Source organism: Sminthopsis crassicaudata, chromosome 1 (genome assembly GCF_048593235.1).
Source record: "Sminthopsis crassicaudata isolate SCR6 chromosome 1, ASM4859323v1, whole genome shotgun sequence".
In the NCBI taxonomy this organism is placed as follows: Eukaryota; Metazoa; Chordata; class Mammalia; order Dasyuromorphia; family Dasyuridae; genus Sminthopsis; species Sminthopsis crassicaudata.
In genome coordinates this window covers 151,178,484-151,194,430 of record NC_133617.1, presented here as the reverse complement: position 1 = coordinate 151,194,430, position 15,947 = coordinate 151,178,484, and the positions used below count along the sequence as shown (strand labels likewise).

Below are 15,947 nucleotides of genomic sequence, written 5' to 3'. Positions count from 1 at the left end.
CTGATGTGTAGGAAGACAATGTTCCATACGATTCCCATGCTTGATTAGAGACAGAGACAGAATCGGGACAGACTTTGTTCAAATTCCAACTCTGACTTCTATTAGTTGAGTTGACCCTGAGACAGGCTTTCTGAGCTTCAGTTGTCCTCATCTGTAAAATTAGGTTATTTATTAAAAAAAAAAAAAAAAAACTATATCACAGGGTTTTTTGTGAGGACTGAATGAATCCCTTTAGGTAAACCATTTTTGCAAACTTTGTCAAATTTTGTCAAAGGTTAACAAGTATTATATTACCATTAAAATATTTCTCCCTGTCATCTATGGTAAAGTTTCCTTTATCCTTTCCCTCTTTATGCATAGATAAAAGTAAAAGAATTCTATCAGAGTCCACATGAAATCTTTTCTGATCATAGAATATGGGAAAGGAAAATCAAGAAAAAGAAAAATCTAACAAAATAAAGCAGATGCTTCTAGAATCTCAGTGTTAAAAGAAATGGGGGAAATACTATAAAAAAAAAAGCTGGTTTTTAATCTTCACATATAATTCTCAAAGAGCATTTTGCAACTTGATAGCCAAGAGCATTCTCTAAGGAAGTTTACTTTCAGATACACAATTTTGGAAATGTAAAATATACTTAGAATAACTAACTTCTCTCACCATTGGAACATAGCTAGATCTTGATGAAAACCAGCAACTACATAATATACTAGGGATTCCCTATTTCAAGAACTGAAAACTCCTCAAACTGATGTTAGTGATGTAGAAACCCCAGGTTTGAATAGATTAAATGAACCTGAGCAGTCACATTCCAGGTAGGTAAATTGTAGGACAGATAATGGGGGGCAAAACTTAAGGGCTAGGCCCTATATCTTTCTTTCAATTCTTCTCAATCTACTCAAATGAAACTAGTGTTCTCAAGTCATTTTTATCAAAATAGTGTTTGCCTTAATGACCTTAATTAAAAATTGTTAGCCACATAAAAGGACAAGAACAACAACAACAACAACAACAACAAAACCCTGGCTTCTTCCTTCTTGGGTTAATTAATGAGAAATTCTATTAATGTAGAATTTAAGAAAAATATCAGACTTTAGGTAGTGTTTGCAGAAACTCATCTCTTGCTAATGGTTCCAAATGCTGTAAATAGTTTTAACCTTTCCCCAAAACAGAGACATTGCAAAAGCTCAGTGTTCTAAACATTAAGAATGGTACATTAAACTCATACTGGCTCCAGTGGAGAAGGCATTGACATTATTTCACAAGCAGCTTACAGAAGGGTTACTGGAAGTTTTCCCATGGAAATACTGGCAATACCACTCAGTCTGTAATACTGTCTGTATTTCAAAACTGAATTGACATACATGGTAAGAAATTGTACAAACTAATTAGAGTGAATTTTGTACATGAATAGGTGGCTCAGGGTCATTATTTAAATATAAGATATTAGATACTGTATATTCATTAAGTGTATATATCTACTTCAAGTCACTAAACTCTGAAAGTTATAAAACAAAAATATTGTAAATTTTTAATAATATATTCTAAATTATAGAAAGTGCAACTGAATCTTTTTTTTTTTATTTGTTGCATGCAAAATACAGGTTTAAAACTGGCCAATTTTTTTTTAATAGATGATGTTTTAAGAGACAAATATTATCAAACATGATAATTTAGTGGAATATTTTTTACCGATACACAAGATTGTGATTTTCTCTAAAAGCTTTATAGAGTATACTAATGTAAGTAATAAGGACCAATACCTATCATTTTCCTAATGACCATGACTTAAAATTTACTTTAGGAAACTGATAGGTGTTTCAGGAGATAAATGAAGTCAGAAGACTGAGTTCAAATTCAATGTCAGCCACTCACTAGCTGTGTGACTCTGGGCAAGTCATATTACATGGTGTTTTTTGTTTTTGTTTTTGTTTTTTTTTTAATCCCCTAGAGAAAGATATAACCAGACAGTATGGTACATAGGGTCACAAAGAGTAGGACATGATGAAATGACAATATTGTTTAATATTATAAGTCAAACTATTCATAAAAATGTAAATTGAGTAAATCACAGAGCTTCATCCAAATTTCAGAATTTAAATTTGTTTTTCATTACTTCTTATTTGTAATGGTTTTGTGTCTCTTGTTTTCTTAATTGGTAGGGAAAAGGGTTGGAGTAAGAGAAGAGAATTTAGAACTGAAAATAAAATAAATTGGCTTTTTAAAAATGTTAATATTCTTTCTTGAAATACTAATTTCCCACTTTTATGTTCTACAAAGAAAAATGCTTTCATTCACTTATTTTTTCCATTGAAGGTATAGGATCAAATGATAATTTCAATAGGACTATCTAAAAAAAGGGATGAGTTATTATTATTATTATTTATCATCATCATTAACTTTAAATTGCTGAAAACAAACCTTTCTTTTTCTTGAATATGTCACTGGTAAAATGCTTCCAATTTTTCTCTAATGGGGTGCTTTCCGCGTCCATAAAACTTATTTGATTAGCAGCACTATTAAACCAATGCTTTTGTATGCAGGCACTCAAGCATAATTTAATCATTTTATTTAAGCCTGAAAAAAAATTATTCTGAAAGCCTCTGTAAGTAAAATATTCTTGATTGGTTTAAACTTAAATTTGCAGGTATTATAAGGGTGAAATAAATCAAAGAAAGCTCACTGTGCAATGAAATATTGTTAACTGTATGTCCTATTAGTTGGCAATGGGTAAAAATAATGTACTACTGGAACATGTAAGTAATAACTAGTTTCAAAGAATTAGAATATATTTATGCAGTATTTTTTTAACATTAAAAAATGCATTTTATTTTATGGAAGCCACTCTGATCTTCACCTATGGATACCTCTTTTACAGCCAAGCAAGTCCTAATTGCATAATACCATTTTATCTGCTAAAGATAAAAGTGCCAATAAACAAAAATGCATATTAGGCAAGAGATTTTCAGAATAGAAAATTGGGGTTTTTTTGTATTTTTTTTTGTTTTTAAATAACCCACTTGCATTAACAAAAGATTGCAGTAGCTTCCAAATTACAGGGTGTTATTTTTAGTGGAAGTAGTTCAATATTCATATTGGAGCAGATGTAGCAGTTTAACAAAACAGCTCTTCAAATCCTGCACAAATTGAAAACAGGAAAACTGATTGCATTTTCTCTTATCACTTTCCTTTTCTGAATTGACACTTTTGGCCTTCTGAAAATGTACACATGGCTTTCATCTTTGCAGCACCTGCTGATCAAACAGAAACCTAACATTTTCATGAAAATGGTATAAAGGACTAGTTTTCTTCTAACCATCTTTCAGAGCATTAGTGGCCTACTTATTGCCAATAATATATATATATATATATATATATATATATACACACATACATACATACATACATACATTGTAAATAGCATAATACTGCTTTATATTTACATTAAACTTTTTTTAAATGAGTTGCATCATTATTGGTTCTTTACATTATAACTTCTTTGTCTGCTTAAAATTCTCTGCCTTCCTCGGTTTGGCCAAGACACAATTTCATTATATAGCCAAAGATAATTGAAAATAAGTTTCCAAAAAATGTAAAGAGAATAAAAAGGTGAACAGCTTATAGTTGACATTTCTGTCCCTAACTGCAGAGACTTTTTTCATATATACTCTGTGTATGTGTGTGTGTTCAGATCATATATTTATATATCCATATACATGTGTTCCTAAATTTTTGTTTTCCTGTTATTATCAATCAAAAATAGAGCAGAAGCAAAAAAAAAAAAAGAAGAAGAAGAAGAAGAAGCCCCAGACCATTACCTTATTTCGAAGTTTGCTTTACTATCCTTAGACATGTTTTATATTAGATGTAGCTTTAGCAGGTGCTTGGGGTTTGGAGTATCCCAGACTGTGAAAGAACAGATGTCATCCCAGCCCAACCTGGCAAGCATCTAAATTACAACTCCAACAATTCACTACTGATATTGGCTGGTGTGTTAAATGCAAAAGTTTAAAACGAGTCTTCTAGATTATGAAACATGAAATATAAGGATCTTGTTTAGCCAGTCTGCTTTCTCAGATGGTAAACTCAAAATGCAGCACCCTCCCTCTCTCCTCACAACAACTAATGAGCACCAATCTCCCTGCACATAATTCTAGGTATAATTAAAGATGCTCCAAAGACCTGGTCCATGTCAGTTTCTTAACTGATGGAGCCCTAACCCATGTGAAGTACTCTTCTGCCATCCATTACCATTCTGCTTCAGTGATAAGGTAACCCGAAGGCAGAGATGACATACAGTAATATATGTGCCACTCTAGCTAGTTGGTCTGTGAATTTCAATGTTTCATCATGCTCACTGAGGCAATCGCAAACCTGAAATGTCAATATGTTCAGTCAATAGAAGTAAAATAATGGGACTCTATTGTCTTACCCAATCGATCTGCTGCTGTCAACAAGGATACATGCTCCCCTGGCTTTAAACAAATTTTAATTAGGCTTTTAGTTACTGGATCATATCTATATATCTATACAAACACCTTTTTACCTTGCTTATTAGAACACATTTTTTCAATTTTATTCCTTTTAATTGTTCACTTCCAATAGTCAATTTTTAGTTTCCAAAACTGAAAATTCACTTTGTCCCATGAAGATTTTTGAGTTACACTTCTAAACATGAAATGGAAATGACCAATGTTAAAGCAAATCTATCTGACATAGCCAACATATTAAAATAAATCTTTCCTCTGGACTAAGGAGCTGAAAGCATACAGAAAAACCACCAGATTAGTCCAAAATTAAAATAATGCTCCATTTGTTTTTCTCACCAATCCACATTTTCTTAACAACTTCTCACATGTCCAAAAAAAAAAAAAACTACTCCAAGAAAAAGCAAAGCCAAACACCAAATGAGGCTTCTGGATTCCTTCACCCTCTACCCTGATCCATTGTACTTAAACAGATGCACCCTGCAAGCATATAACTTTTTTTTTTTTTTTTTTACTACAATGAGGTAGAAAACAGAGACGGAAGATAAAATACTTAAATCATTCAAAGCCATCTGCAGCTTCATTCAGGGATCATCTAATCTAAAGGAAGTCTCTCCAAAGTCACTTTAAATACATACATACATTTTATATATACATATTATACATATATGCATTTTATTTATATATATACATATTTACACATATGCATGTACATATAAATGTATATTTATATATTGTATAAATAAAATGAATACATATAATGTATATATATATGTGTATATATATATATATAATGTATATATATATGTGTGTGTGTGTGTGTGTGTGTGTATATATATATATATATATATATATATATATATATATATATATATATATATATAATGTATGTATGTATAAGATGTATATATAATAAAGTCACTGGGCAGTTTATTTCCTCCTTTTAATGACTTTTAAAGTCCTGTCAATAAATAATCCATTATCCCCCACCCCAGTCCTTGAGTCTTCCTAAACCCATTCAAACCAGCAAAACTAAACCCAATTAGAGATAAGGCCCTTTGGGTAATCTCACCTCTGTGGGTCCTGTTTGGATAGTGGAGGTGATAGGAGATAGCGCCAAGGCCAGAACTGATGCTTCCTCCTAACCCCACAACAAAAGGCAGATTTTTCTTCTTCCCCCAGCTAATCTTTAAATGTAAATTCTCTCCGCCAGCTAAGAGGAGAGACAGATAACAGGTTACATCTTCACTTCTCTTAGTCTTATTGACTTCTGCATCATTTGAAAAGAGAGGGAGGGAAGGAAAGAAAAATTCAGCCTTCCCCTTTTTTTCTTTCCCTCCCTCATTCCCACTCCTCCTTCCCCTTGGTCTCCCCTCCCCTCTTTATAGAGATTACCTTCTGGCAGGAGTACAGGAGCAGAGGTGGCTTATGGAGGCAGCAGAGGCGGCGGCAGCAGCAGAAGCAGAAGCAGCAGTAGTAGCAGCAGCAGCAGTAGCAGTAGCAGCAGCAGCAGCCTGGCCCCGGCTTTGTATTCATTAAACACACATCGAAGCTTATCTGAAGTAAAAGCCTTGTCAGGATGGCACATTGTGTGTGAGTGAGTGTGTGAGTGAGAGAGAGGGGGGAAGGCAATGTGCATCAGGGTGATTACAATATCAGCAGGGCCCAGATGGAGGCAGGAAAATAAACAGAGGGTGTGTGTGAGACTGAGAGGGGAGAGAGGGAGGAAAGGAAGATAGAGATGGAGTAGGGAAAGGAGGGAAATTAAAAAAAGGGAACAGGGGAAAAAAGGGGGGAAAAGAGCCTAGTGAAAGAGGGAAAAAAATGCCAGGGGGGTGGGTAAGGGTGGGAAGTGAGAGTGGGCAAGAACACTCCATCCAGCTGCCTTCTTCCTAGCAAAGGATATCCAGGGGACATGGCCAGCCAAGGGCACATTGTCCCTGGCCATTCAGAAACCTGCCACTGCGTGCCCTAAACACCTCTGCAGGAAGGGGAAGTCAAACCTATTCCATGAGATTTCCCCTCTTGGCCCAGATAAGAAGAAATCTTTTGTCCTAAAATGGAACATGGGATATTGTTTGGAGACGCATGCCAAAGAAACCTTTCATTTTAGAAATCAGAGCTAGAAAAAATCCCTGGAAATAAAAATCCTTTTCCCCACCCTCCCCATTTTACAGATGAGGAAACAAGAGGCTTACTAGGGTTAAGTGAACTGTCCAAGTTCATGTAGCTAGAATCTACCACAAGTTATGGGATTCCACATCAACTTTTCTTTTCACTATATCACACTCGTTTTTTTTTTTCTTTTATATTTAGTCACAATTTAAAACCAGTCTAGTCAAACCTCAGTCTCATAAACAAAGGTCTACATTTATTTATGTATAGATATGTGTAGTTATTTATATATATATACATTACAAAAGTGACACATAGAAAGAATGCACATAATGAACGCTTTTAAAAATTTACATATTTATGTTTATAAAAATCCAATCTTCCTAACTGACCCTAAATGGAAATTTCTGTCCCTTTTTTTGCTGGTCCATCCCTCTTTTTCATAATGTCCAATACACACAGGAAATAAATCATGTTGCTCCACTCAGCCCAACTCTCTTGCTTGCTCCAGCACTCTCTAGTTTATTGCCTGTATCACCAGAATAAGCCATGTCATTTCTCTTTCAGTTACTAAAGTGGTTTTTTAGGTCACTATCATAAATCTAGGGTTTAGAATAGGGCCTTGCACATAGTAGGTACTTAATTCAACTGGTCTAAGCAAGAGTCTAGGGAATAGTTTTTCTTTATATTTTTGAAGTTTGGACTTATAAGTGATAGGAATTTTAAGCTCAAAATATTAACTGGGGCGGGAGACCTCTCAAATTTCCCCATAATCAGCCCCGGGCCCAAGAATTGCAAAACATTCTAGAGCTACTTAAGCATTCTACGGGGCCAGGGTTCACCTTCCCCAAAAAGGGTCAAAAGAAAGGTACCCCGGGGAATCCCCCTTAGGCTTCCCTTTTCCTTTTAAATGCATCCATCAGGAATTTGGAACACCTGATCAGAAGCATTAATGGTGTGCAGCGAAGGGAATAAGGGCTGGTAATATTTGGGGGAGGGGAGGCATGGGGAAAGTAGTGTGTCAGATTTTAAAGCAGGAGAGCTTTGATTCAGAAGCTCTCACTAAGGAGGAAGAAAAGTGAGATCTCCAATGTGCTGCATACTTTTGAACCCAGTTACTCTGAAAGTTGTGCTAACAAGACAGTTGATTTTAACCATATTGAACTGAAAAGGGAGGGGAATAAAAATAGAGAAGATCACCTTGGAAAGTAGAGAGTGCAAAGACAGGTACTATTTAGCCAAACAATCCTTTCTAGTTACTTAGCTAAAAGACAGTTGTGTGTGTGTGTGTGTGTGTGTGTGTGTGTGTGTGTGTGTGTGTACACTAGTGATAGGTTTTCTCTCTCCCCACCCCCACCTCCAGAAAAGAATTAAGGGAAATTTGATATGTAATACAAAGTGAAAAGCAGGAGCACGGATGGGGGAAGGGCATGTGTGAAAATCTTGTCAATGCAATGAATGTCAGATAAAAAGGGGCCTGTCACAAATCCTCCAGTAATCCAATAATGTGAAAACCTCTTGGTATCACTGAGACATGAACAAGGTAATATTTCTTAATTCTTCAAAAAAGTGACCTGGTGCAATAGTTTAAAAGGGGGGGGGGGGAGAGGAGGAAGGGAGATGCATTACTAAGAAGCTAACCATTTGGGCAGAATACCTTACAAAAGCTTGTGTGCTCTTAAAGGAATGAAAATCTGTCACTCTTACATGTTTTCAATTTAATACTAGATTTCTAGGGTATCATTCCTACTTTCACAAAAGGTCACCTTTCACCCCTTCTTTAGCTGCTACTGAAAGCCACATTGAGAACTAACCCAGATACAATCATGTACATTTCTGCCTTAAATATTTTAGTAAAACCAGTTTGGAATAGACACTACATACCAACATCCATAAACGTTATTATGCAAGAGTAGGAAGAAAAACATCCCTAATTACTAGACTCAATTTACAAATACAATTTTTTTCCCATAACATGTTCTCTTGAGATGCTGTAAAATCAATGTTAGTGGCCCTTTTATATTCATAAACTAAAAGATGGAATACATCTAAAATTACTGAAGATATGAGGACAACTGCATAAAATTAAACATGTTAAATTCTTTTGTAAAGGCATAGTGAAGATATTTACACTGTTATGTAGTCACAGACTTATGATTTCCAATTGAAGAAATATCAACTAAATCTCAAATGGGAATATAGAATACTCTCTAGAGCAAACCAGTGACTACAAAACAGTCAAACTTTAAAATAAAGTAATATAGTAATAAAATAATCATAGCATAAATATATGCCATAAGTGGTGTTCTATAATCACAGCTGTCTCAAAGTCCAGAGTGGAGGCTAGAAATCTTAATTTCAGCTAGTTCTCTCTTAATAATGGGCCACCTTCCTACATAAAGGAAGAAATCCATCTGTCCCAGGCAGATAAGTTTTGAAGCATTAAAATAGATAAAAATCTAGCATTTTCTTTTTTGCATTGACTATGTGAATTCCAGTGTGCTATAATGTGAGAATTCCAACATATGACCATTATAGCATAATATCTCATTGCTCAGCTTGTCATTACTTCATTTGTAATTCTTATGTTAATTATGTTCATAATTACTATAAACAGATGTGGTAGACATTCATGTGACCTTTTATTGCAGAATGCATTCCTCACTCATTTCACTCTAATATCCCATGTATATGAAACCAAAATAGGGGGAGAAAGGATGTTTCTAATGTTTTATCAGCAAAATTCAAACAAAACCTACATTTTCTTCCTCTACTTCATGTGTAACTTCTGGCATTTTAAACATTAATAATGCTTAATTCTGCCTCTGTAAGATCATCAAATGACACACTAGCCCAATAATACTGATTCCAAATAGAACTGTGACTATAAATGTGAATCAAATAGATAGAGAGGTTGTTTTGATGGTTGTTTTTACATAAAAATTTTGAATGGTGAATCTTTGCCCCTTCCTCATCTTTGTTAATGCAACAGCATCCTGCTTTAAAAAAAAAAAAAGTCTCTAGCAGCTACATAGCAATTTATCTGCTGACAACTCAGCCATCACCCTCTCTTTACATAAAACACATTTACAATAAAATCAGTATGGATTTCATTAGCTGAAAACCTCTTCGAATTTCATTTCTTTGGCCCTAATCTATAATTAGTGTGGACAGACAGGTGCAAGCCCTTCTCTCCTACAGATGGCCACTGGAACCGGTGCAAAGGAGCTGCTTCTGTTTAAACAACACAGAGATAACCTGCTCTGCTCTTATCACTTACAATTACCTCCATTAAACTGAACTAATGTTTATTTTAATAAAATGTCCACTGTTCTTTAAACATTATTTAAGAACTTTTATATCCACAGTGAACAAAGTAAGAATGGAAAATTTCTTTTCAGATTATGACCATTTTTTTAAGTTAAATTGTTCATCAGGGGTTGATGATCCTTTTGGATTCACAAAGGTATTTTTTTTAACATCAATTAGTTATGTTGAGAGTTATATACTTCTTTTATTATCAAGAAAAAGGATATTTAAGAACTTAAATAATTCTTTTGCTTATATATTTAAAGAATCTTGCTATTTAGTTACTAAAGTTTGGAAACAAGGAGTTCATAGTAATGTAGGTATACATATATATTTACATATATACTGGTTATTGAGATCTATAACTTTCAAAGCCTCATTTTTTTCAAATTTATGTTAAGTACTTAATTCTCTTTTTAAGTATGAATAAGGATTAAAATTATCTGGAGTCTGAAAATCTACTTTTTCAAATAAGCAAACTATAAAAGGAAGATACTAGTTTCATATATGCACTGCTAAAATAACTAACCAAAATCAAGTGCATCTTCCTCAGTTTCAGCTATGACTCACTTCAGGATGACTAGTAGCACAAAGAACATTTTAAAAATCCCAAACTGTAACATATTAATATCTCCTCTCATTCGGCTTACATAAATTACAGTAAAGAACTCCAGCAAGATGAAAACTGACTTGTTTCTCCACATGCAAATCCTGCAGGTGCCAGTTTTTTTCAGAATGCTTTGCTTGCTAGGCTGCCAGCCCAGAGCCTCAATGAAGCGGCTTTTGCATTCAATGCCTGTCAGCTGACGCTCATATCAAAGAAGTGAGAAACAGGATTTGACAGAGGAGAATGTCCAGAACTGACAAGCCACTGACCAGCATTCCAGGTGGAGGCATTTTCTTCCCATCATGCTCCCCCTTTTGCCACTTAATTTTTTTTAAAAGCTTACTTAAGCTAAACGTCTATTTATAAACATTTCACCTATTATGTAGAAGACCAATCTCCATTATTTTATTTATTTGGAGGTGAGAAGGGGAGAAAGAAAAATGTTGATCAAATAAGCCTATTGTAGTTACTATTTTATTTCTAACAAAATCTCACAAATCATTTTAAAACTAAAAGCCATTTAGTAGTATCAGCTCATGCAGTCGCCTATGACCTGACTTGACACCACAATGCTCAAGCTATTGATAGTATGCTCCTTGTAGAGTAAGCCTTTAAGTATTTTAAACTAAATGAGTATTGGAAATTGCTATCACAAATAGCCAAAGAAAGTTTGAGGAAGATCAAGAGTGCAATCTCAAAAACTCTTTGGTTTAGCCTCAGAGTTCCCTAGGCATTAAAACAATACTAGATTCTTTTTCCCCTCCCATTATTTGTAATGAATATAAATTATAAAAAAGGCTAGATTTGGAGACATTTAGTCCATCAAGTGAAAACATTGCCTACAAGGTTTAAAATCAAATTCTTAAAGCTGAAACAGACATTTAAAATGTAGTTTTCTTCTCAGACCCTGAAAAAAAAAATCTATTTTTACATACTAAATATAAAAGAGATGCTTAAAAGGGCTTCTGAGTGCACATATGTGTAAATATATTTAAGAGCCCCAGAAAGATGTTAAATATAGTACAAGTAAACAAAACAATGTACTTTAAAACTTCCTCCGTATTTACCTTGCCTTTAGGAAATACCTTAGTCAATCATGCAATTATTAAAACTGTCAAGACTGTCATAGATCTTCAAGACACGGTGGCAATTACATTTTTTTAAAAAATCAGAATCACCTTACTCCTATTATCTAATAACCAGAAAGTTAAAGCATGACTAAACATGGGGGCTGGGGGAGAGTAAACAATTGAATTGTAAAGCCAAAAACCACAGCAATAACATCATCACACTCTTCACTCTCAGGATGGCCAACTGAACCAGTAGCCATATACTAAACTTTTATTGAACTTTTTCAAGGAATGATGGGGTAAGGACCAGGACAAATTGAATAGAATACTTACAGGGTCAAGGTAAAACTATTCAATAGACTAAAACTGAGGGCCACAATGCTAATAAACCATCTATCCTAGACTAGTTGAATAATCTTGTAGGCTTTTAAGTGTGAACTCACCCATTCTAACTCTTGTGTTCTCTCCAATACTGGTAAGTTTATTTATAGCAAAAACTGATGATAAAAACCACTGGAGTGCCCTTAACAAAATGGTACAGCTGTTTAAAAGAAGGAGGGTGGGGAATGTCCTCCATAGCAGATTTCAAGTTAGTTTGCACATAAGGAAACTGCTTTGGTCAGCAGCTCGACCTTTATCAGGGGATAAATCAATTTGCAGCAGCTGTGGACAGCCATTTAAGTCCAGGGCCTGAACAGATTAATTAAGGGAAGAGATGTTAAAAATTAAAAGGGTCAGAGTTATATTAAGTACATGAAGTTTGGCTAGAACAGCTTTTCTTCCCCCCATTCAATCCTACCCCTTCCTCTCCCTCCCTGCTGCCTCATCTCCCCAGGAATGCATTCCGAGGCCCGCAGGGCACCCCGCCAGCCCCGATCCTGGATATACATACTATTTGCCCTAACGTTTTGTAGATTTCTTCCGCAAAAGAAACCAAACTGAGAAGTGCTTAAGTTAAAGTTACACCCGCCCCTCCCCCCAAAAAAGGAATCTCAGGCAAATATTCATTGCATGGATTTGACCATAAAATGAGTACAGCATGCAGAATTAGAAAAGGTTTCCGTTCCCTGGACTTTGCTCTATCCCAGCCCCTCCCCACCCAGTCTTTTCATCTCCCTGCTCCCAACACTAAACTGGTAACAAGTTCTCTGGCAAGGCATTCCTGGACTGACGGGTTTGGAAAAGGATAGCAGGATGGTTATTTTTAGTATAGCAGTCTGGGAGCAAATCCTACTTCCCGGGATCCCAGCACATGGGCTATCTATCCTTCCCAAGGCGCTCTGTCCCGGTTTCTAAATGCATAATCTGACTCGCCTCAGTCCAGTGGGGAGCAGAGGCTGCTTGGGGTCAGAAACGTATTCTCGTTCGAATGAATAGTCCCACTTTATCCCCCCATCCGGGGAGTCCCGCAGAAAGGACAGTTAAGGGGAAGCTAACAGTCTCCCTTTCTAAACCGTTCGCTAAGAGCAGAAGAGCAGCAAGGGACGCTGCCTGAAGAAAGAGGGGACCGTACAAACATGACGACTTTTCTCCCGGTCGTTTTCTGAACCATACCCCTCTAGGTCTGCGGCGTGGGAAGACCAGTGCGCCCTTCGGGAAAGGGTGGAACGGTGCTACCCAGAATAACTGGGTACCTTCTCTTTTCCTACTTGTTCTGCTCTGCAAGGCTGACTCAGATGCCAGAAACCTTAAGAGATGCGATATCCGCCAGCTGCTTAAGTAAAATATGAAGAAAGGAGTCCGGAGTGGAATGAAAGGGGCAAGTGGAAAGGAGTTGGAGGGGAAGAGAAGCTGAACCTGAAGTCTCTTGCCCTCCTTTGGTCTATTTTACACTACGCAGAGTACTAGGCAAACGCACCCGGCACACAGACTGGGCCTTTTCTCACGATGATGCAACCGAGAAATGTCAACAGCATCTCGTGCGGAGTGGTCACACTACCAGTCCTGTTAGTCGGGGTTTGGATTTTTGTTTTGTTTTGTTTGTCATAAAAAAAAAAAAAAAAAAAAAAAAAGGCATAGGGCTTCCCAGACAAACATTTTTATAAAGGTATTTTAAAGTATTTCAAGATTGACAATTTTCTTAACCCCAAAGTACATACTGTAAACAGCTGGAACGTCAAAGTTGGGGATTTTCCTTAGCTTACTTTTTTTTTTTTTAAACTGTTGAATAATAATTGTAAGCCATGAGTAACAATCAATGATCTGCAATTAACTAATATATTAGTCTTTTTTTTTTCTTTGCAATCTGCCCAATATATATTAGGGCATGCTATTTTTAAAGTGTTTTGTTCTCCCCTTATAGATGTTAGATGTTTAGATGTGCCTCTTGTAATTTGGGGGAGTAAATCGTAAGTAAATGTTTCCAATAATTTCAGAAAATATTCCTCATCTATAACATTTTGCTGACTCGCGAAGTTGATAATAGCCTTCCACACACACACACACACACCAACTGGTGAGGTTTCTATATGAAGCAGTCTATACTAGAATTATCCTCAACTCTCCATTCTGCTATGCTTCTCCAGACACCCAAGGCATCCCAGTCCTTGCATCGCCTGGGCTAAATAATCCAACCCCGGAGACGGAGAAAGGGCAAATAAAACATTGGGGTTATCGTAGTGCCAAGAATAATAGCGGTTCCATCCACCCAACTAGTCCGCCTACCTGTCTGTGCTTTCATTCGGTCCAGACCTCCAGGTTTCGAGATACCCTCCCCGGCCCGGTCCTCCCCAGTCCCTTCCCGGCTCCTAGAGCCTAATTTCAGGCGTACGTACTTACACTGCAAAGGGCCGGAGATTCCCACCATTCGCCACAGGCTGTGTGCTGCAAATAAAACTTCCCGTCCTTCCCAGGCGGAGACGCGGATAGCCCAGACTGCAGGAGGGGAGAGGGAGAGAGGAATGCAATGCAGCTTCCTTTGCCAGTCCAGAGTATGTATCCACGTCCACACACACACACACACACACACACGCACACACACACACGCACGTCAAAACCAAACGAGCCCAGGGAAGAACTCCAGCTGTTTGGAGCTCAGTAGCAGCACCAGCTTAGAGATTTCTGGTACAAAAAAGGAAAGGGACGAGAACGAAGAGCAAAACAAAGTCTCCACGTAGAACTAATTACTGCGGGAGATTCTCCACCCCACCCCCCACCTCCTTTTCGTTGTGGTTGCTGCAGACAAATGTGATATGGAGTGCAGGGAACTGCTACTGTCAAAAGCTCTCTCTCTCTCTCTCTCTCTCTCTCTCTCTCTCTCTCTCTCTCTCTCTCTCTCTCTCTCTCTCTGTCTCTCTCTCTCTCTCTCTCTCTCTCTCTCTCCCCCCCCCCTTTCTCGTTTTCTATCCCCCTCTCACTCTCTAGGAAGGCGATGTATATATTTGTAGGGCTGCCTTGCGTCTGCCTCGAAGAAGGAGCTCCATGCAATCTGCGCGGCTCTGCCCGCAGAAGGCTCCCACGTATCAGTCTGGCTCCCTCAGCTCCCAGCCACCTCTCAAGTCAAACAACATACTGCCAGCAGCCGGCCCCGGCTTCGCAACCCAGGTGCAGGGTGGGGGAGGGTTTCTAGCAGTGGGAGGTGATAGAGGTAGGAGACATCTGTGTCGTGAGGAGGTCAGAGGGGTCAAGTATATGTTAACAATAGGCGAGCACAGTCTCTCTTGGGCAGTCTGCCTAGTCTTTCAGTCGTTCTCTCTCTTTTACAGGGTGGACATGGAACTTGCCTCCCTAATGATGCCTTCCCCAGGCTGCCTGCCTGCGTTAGGAGTCCAGACTGCCCTGCAGTAACCCAAGACGAACACTTTCCCTAGCCATCTGGAGAGCTCCTGGCTTCTCTGCCTGTATCTCATCACTGTCTGAAGAGACAGCACTGCTAGAAATCAAGCCACTCTCAGATCTAATCCCCTTCTGTTAGCTGATTTTCAGTCTGACTGACTATTTGCTTTCGCATTAGATAATAGCCTTAGAGAAAACAATTATCATTTTCTTCCCCCCACCCTTGTTTTTCCACTTCTACTGTAGTACTCCATTAAGGAAGGCCTCTTCTTTATGTAATTTTTTAAAGAGAAGAATATTTGGATACTTTGGGGAAATAGCCCCCCCCCCATACCAGAAGTTAGGAAGAAAAAAATTCCAGCTATTTTGAATAGAAATTAATAAACACAATAAAAATATACTTGAATAATAAGCATTAATATGTGAGTCAGATAAAATTAAATAATGGCTTGCAATGATCTAGTTCGGAGGAAATCCATTTTAATATATTATGGCATAGAAACAACTGGAAAATGTTTTTTTTTTAAAGAAAAATTGGAAATGTTACTTTGGGGTATCTTATTCCTGATAGAGCTTATACTTGTAGC

At 37.1% G+C, this 15,947-nt stretch overlaps 1 protein-coding gene across 10 annotated transcripts in view; it reads right to left on the bottom strand.

Moving 5' to 3' along the window:
* The window catches only part of RUNX1T1 (RUNX1 partner transcriptional co-repressor 1), a 167,194-nt gene extending 151,704 nt beyond the window's left edge, over nt 1–15,490 (bottom strand). For 2 of the 10 annotated variants that reach the window (XM_074269626.1, XM_074269677.1), the window contains exon 1: nt 5,881–14,244. Coding sequence is in view for 4 of the 10 variants with exons in the window: in XM_074269638.1 (XP_074125739.1) it covers nt 2–38 (37 nt within the window). In the remaining 6 variants the exon portion in view is untranslated. Of the gene's footprint in view, nt 1; nt 5,172–5,557; nt 5,685–5,880; nt 14,245–14,364; nt 14,797–14,942 lie in introns of those variants that run through there. The other 8 variants (XM_074269633.1, XM_074269643.1, XM_074269611.1 and 5 more) reach the window with 8 other exon arrangements.
* Nucleotides 15,491–15,947: the final 457 nt, after the last annotated feature.